Source organism: Trachemys scripta, chromosome 4 (genome assembly GCF_013100865.1).
Source record: "Trachemys scripta elegans isolate TJP31775 chromosome 4, CAS_Tse_1.0, whole genome shotgun sequence".
In the NCBI taxonomy this organism is placed as follows: domain Eukaryota; kingdom Metazoa; phylum Chordata; order Testudines; family Emydidae; genus Trachemys; species Trachemys scripta.
Genome location: NC_048301.1, coordinates 15,591,201 through 15,597,644, shown reverse-complemented (window position 1 = coordinate 15,597,644; position 6,444 = coordinate 15,591,201). Strand labels below are relative to the sequence as shown.

The following is a 6,444-nucleotide window of genomic DNA, read 5'->3' as shown; positions in this document are numbered from 1 at the left end:
GGGTTGTACAGAGGGAGGAATAAGGGGATGTCATCTTCTCACTTCTCCTCACTACTGGATGCGTAAAGGAAATGGGTGGCTAAGAGGGGATGGTGCCATTTCTTCCCCTTCCCTTCCCTTCCTAATCTCAGCACTGCAGATACAGTACACATGCCCAGGACTAAGGGTGCTAGCTCCTCGGGGCTGAGCATGTCTCACAGCTCGCTATGTGTCTCCTTTTTACCTTGGGGTGCAGCATGAAGCTCCGTCATGTGGTCCTGGGCTCCCTGCCTCTCCTGATACTGGCTGGCTGTGTCAGTGCACTCAAAGCCTCCAACATCAACCTGCGCACCTTCATTGGCTGCGCTGTGCGTGAGTTCACCTTCCTGGCTAGGAAACCTGGCTGCAAGGGGATGCGCATCACCACGGACGCCTGCTGGGGGCGCTGCGAGACTTGGGAGGTGAGCAATCCCTGAGGGGCACCTTGGGGGACAGAGGTGGCCTAAGGAGCTAGCTCTAAACCAGTGGTTCTCAACCTATGTACCATTGTGGGCTGCATGTGCAGCTCTGTGTTATGTGGGTCGCATCCATACAATATATATACTACCTGTATGGGCCTGAGGATGTCACATGGGCCACAGCTGTGTGCTGATTGGGCCACAAGCGGGCCGTGGGTTGAGAACCACTGCTCTAAACAGCACCAGTGTTAGTGTCGCTTTATTTTTTTCAAATGGAGATTGGCAAGTGGTGCAGGAAGCAGCTTATGATTATTCCCTTAGCACCAGGGAGGCTGGTCTTGTGGTGAAGCCCCTGACCTAGGACTCAGGAGATTCGCATTCGACTCCTGGCTCTGCCACGGACTTCCTGTATGGCCACGGGCTAGTTGCTTAATCTAGCTCTGCCTTGGTTCCCTGACTCTAAAACGAGGATATTTCCTTTCTCCCCGCAGCTAAATCACACTTAGATTGCCAGTTCTTTGGGGCAGGGACTGTCTTTACTATGTATTTGTACAGCACCTATCACGATGGGACCCTGATCTCAACTGGGGCCCTGATGCGCTATCGTAATACAAACAATAAATAACCACAATGACAAGACCGTGCTTGGAAGTCAACAAGCCAGCATGAAGGCAGGGCCCCTGGTCTGGTGAATGACGGTCAAAATACAAGTGCCAGTGACTGACAAATTTGCCTTGAGTTATTCATTTGAACCATTGTTCAAGAGAAACACCCGCATCATGTGGTAATATTTATAAAGTGCTTACGTAATATTCTCATTATGCAATTTGAAAGCCTCTTACGGCTTAAACACTTAGGGGAAAGAGCCCTGTATGACTTTACCGAAAGAAAATTCCTTTGAGATTAAAATGGGGCCCTTGATTCATGGGTAATATATTTTGTTCCAAACAGCAAATCCCAAACAGAATGTCTTTCTAATTTGGTCCCATTTAAATTGCAGCCCAGGATGAAAATGAGGTAGTTCTGTTCTGGATGGAGGCGTGGGGGTGAGTGGGCGAGAGAGCAAGTCTACACACATTAGAGATCAAACTCATGACTCATTTTAGCTTGCTGTAATGTAAACATTTAATGGGCTGGATCCGTATGTCTTTATTCAGGGAAAATCCCATTAATGTCAGTGGGGTTTCGCTGAGTAAAGCCGAGGGACTCATTCTGCTGATAACCGACGGGGAGAAGTTTTTGAGTTTTGGTTCAGACTTTCCTACTCCTTCTTTTATTGCCTGGGGGCGAGGAGGCTGGGTCGCTGTTTGCTACCCTTCCCCTGTGGAATAAACTGGGGAAGTGGGGATGGGGGGGTTCCACCTCCATAACCTAAGGAGCCTTTGAAAGCCACATGCATCTTGTCACCTTGCTCCACCAGCTCCCACTGCTCCTTGGAGAGCCACAGATGTTGCAGAGGCCCTTACTTGACTACAGCTGCCGCTGGAGCAGAGTTAAGCTAAATTTATAAAGTTTTTGGCCCTCCTGTTCCTAGAGAGTCCCCGGATGTATTGTATGGGGGACTTAATAACATGAGGGACTTCTGACGCACATGGTGTCTGTGATCAGTGTGCCCGGACACCTGGGACTCCCGTAAAGAGCATGGCAAGCCCTTTCCACATCACAGAGGGGAAACAAACACAAATTAAACTATCCCTATGCTGTATTCACTTGTGCTGCTTCCCCCTGCAAGTTGGAGGGGGCAGGAGAATCCAGAGGAGTCCAGTTGGCTCCTTCGTATCCCTCTGCCCTCCATCCTGCCCCACCCACTCTTTCAAACTTCTCGTGAGGAGAAAAGAGGGATCATGCTACAGAGGCATAACTTCCTATCCCCATCCACGGGCACAGGCTGCACTCCCCCTGCAAGCTGCAGCTGTGCTGAGTGCAGGGAGCTCTGGTCAGACCACGGCAGCCCATCCCAACACTGGAATGGATCAGAAAATGGGGTGCTTTTTTTTTTTTTTTTTTACAAAAAGTTTTCAGTGAAAGTCAAAATCGAAAATTTTTTGCCCCCAAACTGAAAAATAAATCTCACGGGTGTTGTACTACAGGTGCCTCATGCTCTGTTCTCCCTTGTGGGCTGGGCCAGACTACACCTCCCATGATGCACTGTGGTTTCCCCTTTTTGCTGAGCCTCAGTAGTGCATCATGGGAGTCCCATTGCTGCAGTGCTTCGGGGACTCGATAGGCTGGCTGGGGAGCCTGGCCCATAGAGGAGACTGCAGCATCCAGACTACAACTCCTCCCACGCAGCGTTGTGGTGGCATTTATGAATATTTTTTTGTTTTCAGGTGTTTGGGTTTTTTGACAAAACGTCACAATTTTCCACAGAAAGCAGTGTCACTTTTTGTGCAATATTTCATGTAGCTGAAACCCCAATTTTCTCTTAAAAAAAAAATCAGTTTTGAGAGAAAAGGTTTTGACCAGCCCTAGCCAGCATCTTCCATTTCAAAAGAATTCTCAGGGAAATGGTCATAAGCCAAAAGGGAAATAGTTTAGTGGGACCCATACAGCAATCAGCCTAAGAATTATTTCTAGACAGTCTGTTTATGGGCCCGCAAACCAATTGTCCCTACTTTTGTGATTAACCCCAGGGAAGCAACTGGGACTGTGGGGATTGTAGGATCTAGCCCCAGTGCTATTCGTGTCTGCTCAAAGCTGTCCTGAATTCCTCTTGCCTTTGTCTGATGTCAGCGTTTCCCCCTCCCACCTAACAGAAGCCTGTGCTGGATCCCCCGTATGTCGACGCGCACCATCGAGTTTGCACCTACAATGAAACTAAGCTGGTTACGGTGAAGCTGCCGAATTGTGCTGATGCTGTGGACCCTTCCTACACATACCCTATGGCCATACGGTGTGACTGCGGGGTCTGTTCTACTGCAACTACTGAATGTGAGACTGTCTGAGTCCCCCGCCCCTTGCTGGACAGCTGCTCTAGGCGTTTGGGGCCAAACTCTGTCCTGATGTACACCCAGTGTAACTGCAGGATTGCGGGTGGTGTAAGTCAGCATGGAATTAGCTTGGCTCTAATGCTTCTTCACTGACCCTTCTGTACAGTAGAGACATAAGCTTCTCCTAGCTGCCGGTTGTTTAACAATCTAGTTGACGCAGTAAAGTAATAAGGAGCCTCACAGCAACATATCAGCTGGAAAGTACTGATACAACTTGCTCTAGCCACAGGCATTTCACAGTGTGAACTTGCCTTATGCATAAAGGGCACATTTAATTAGAAGTCACAGGCACGTTGAAATTGACAAGAAGAGCATTAAGGGCTTAGTAACAATGAATTTGTACATTTCAGGTTTTATTTCTCCCAACCCTGAGCCCTGAATGCAACCATGCTCAGCAGAATCCCCTCAACTCTCATTAGGCTGGTTTCTCTTCTAATTTACATGGGTGTAAACCGGGAATAACTACATCAAGGAAAATGGAATTATAGGGCTTTGCGCCCAGTATCAGTGAGACCAGAATTGGGTTCTGAAACATCTATAATATGAATGCTAAGATAATTGCATCATAATGACCCTGATGGCCCCATTCCTTAGTTTAATAGGAATGGACTTTGGCATGTGCTTCAAGTTGGCATGTTTACGTGCTTTGCTGAATTGGGGCCACTGTGCATGAAATCTTACGCAAAAGCCAAGCCAGGAGAAAATACCTGAAAAAAAAAGAAAAAGCACTTCAAATCTGAAAGAAAAATTAAACATTTCTTCCCCATGCTGGTTCTGCTTGGAAAGAGGGCAACACCTGATTTAATGTAAATCAAAGAGGCTCTGAAGTCTCTCTTGATGATCTCTCCCACTTTGTCAAGATGATCCCAACCACAGGCCCGAGAGGGGCTATGTAGGATCACTCTGCAGTCCCCTGTGCAGCTTAGCTCCATGGAGACCTGTTCTGTGGGAGGATGCACGTGCTATGGGCTGGGGTAATGCGACTAGGATGCTCACCATGAAAGCTTTAAAATTGTGCCTCTGATGCCCCGCTAGCATTGCCACAGTATGTGTGATATTCCCTGTGCTTAGTGCAGGAGTTTCATTTAGTTACAAAGACCATAGCAAAGTTTCCAAGCATGATCCACAAGTGCTTAGAGATCCACTGGCCACCACATGGGGAGGGGGAGGGGGATTGCAGCTACTAGTACCCCAACCATGGCCCCTGACCAGCTGCATAGCTGTCCTGTGCCCTGGCTCCAGGTTGAAGAGGGGGATTAGGTGTCTTCTATCCCTGAATTGTTTCACTCTACATAAATGGTTGGTTTGGGTTGTTGTGAGAACAGAAATTTTGCCCAGTGTGAGCCGTTAGCAGGAGCACACAAAATAAAACAACTTTCCAACATAGTTGTTCTGATCGGATTTCTGACCAGATTAATGTTAAACACATGGTTTACCCACCTAAACCTTGATTAGGGCTTGAAAATCAGGCAAATCAAACAGCCTTGTCTCTTAGTTAGATTTTCTTCCCATCCCATGAATGCATGCTCAAAACTACCAAGAAAGCTTACTTGAAGTTTCTTCTGCCCTTTGAAATATATCTTTTAATTTAAGCTGTAATTTATTAAATGCTGTAATTTTGTGTCTGTTGAATTGTAAAAGCTGCATGCCACTTGTGTAGGAATAATGGTGGATTTGAATAGCTGTGCCCTGCCGATCCTTTGAATAGGCAGACTGCTGCCCTGAGCAACAGGGTAGTAGCAGTTTTCTGCTGACCGGGATGTTAACTGCCTTTAACAATTCTGCAATTTGTTTCAAGTTGCAGCTCCCATCTCTCCAGTCGTGGTGGTGGTGTAAACGGTATTGCTCATGTCCTGAGCAACTTACACATTTCTCTGTGTCCTTAATAAATCTGAACTCATACTATGAAAGCAATTTGAGACAGTCTTCTGTTTCTGACTTCTTGGTTAGCTAAGCTGCAGCAAGGCAAACTCTTCTGGACACCTGCTAAAAACCTCTGTGAAGCTCAAATTCTGGTCATTTGCCTTACAGACTGATGTCTTACCATGAGCCTGATTGCACTGTCGCTGGTAGTCACGGGATTAGGACTGAGGTTTGAGAGTGGTGAAGTGCTCTTCAGAGCCAACAGGGTATTCAGACTTTTCCCAAATGTAGGAGGAGATATTACACGTGATGACTGAGCGTTCTGACTGATGGGGCCAGACAGATCAGGAGATGGAAGAGGGAGAGTGGGAAGGAAGAGCTGAGTGATTAGAACCAAAGTAACACTTATAGATGCAAAGAAGCTGAATGACAGACAGCTAAGGTAGTGGGAGGCAGGAAAAAGGTGAGAGACTGAGGCCACCAATTTATTTCACATGAACTACACTGAACTCCCATCAGTTAATTGTGGGTTCTGCTAATCTGGGTGGGTTCATGGTGCCCTAGAGGCGGAAGATGCTATTGCTTATTTCCTATGCAATTAACGCTGGAGATCATAGAGTGGGCAGGACCATAATAGTCATGTAAGGGGCTAAACTCAGCACTGGTATGAACAGGCATAAATCTGGGGTTCAATTCGGAAGTCTTTACTCATGCAAGTTCCCACTGATCTAGTCCTTGGAATCTGGCCTCTTAAGCTCAGCCGAGGAAATACCCTTTTATGCCAGGGCTGAATTGGGTCCTATGCTCTCTCGCGCTCTCTCTTTTAAGGAATTGTTTTGGTGGGTTACCGAGATGATGCTGATTAAGAGTACAGTTGAAGTTGTCTGAATTCTGCAACCGTCTTTGGTGCAATATAGACAATTCACAAGTGGGTGTTGGCTAATGTTGCTGCCTTGCAATGGTTTAAAGGAGGACAGGCGCATTTTGTGACCTGTGCAATACTGGATCTGCACAGTACTGTATCCAATACACCTGTGAGAGAAAATGAGGATAACAAGTATGTGGATAAGGGGCAAACACTTGACTTCGTGATCATCACCACTCATTGGGGATCATTTGGAAAGCCATCTGGCAATAGTCACTGGCAATAACTT

The 6,444-nt window shown here is 46.9% G+C and overlaps 1 protein-coding gene across 1 annotated transcript; it reads left to right on the top strand.

Annotated features, from left to right (window-relative positions):
* The first annotated feature begins 236 nt into the window (after positions 1 to 236).
* GPHB5 (glycoprotein hormone subunit beta 5) lies at positions 237 to 3,382 on the top strand. Its single transcript, XM_034767116.1, has 2 exons — positions 237 to 440; positions 3,194 to 3,382. Exons 1-2 carry the CDS (start codon positions 237 to 239, stop codon positions 3,380 to 3,382), a joined length of 393 nt encoding a protein of 130 aa, XP_034623007.1.
* The last annotated feature ends 3,062 nt before the right edge of the window (positions 3,383 to 6,444 follow it).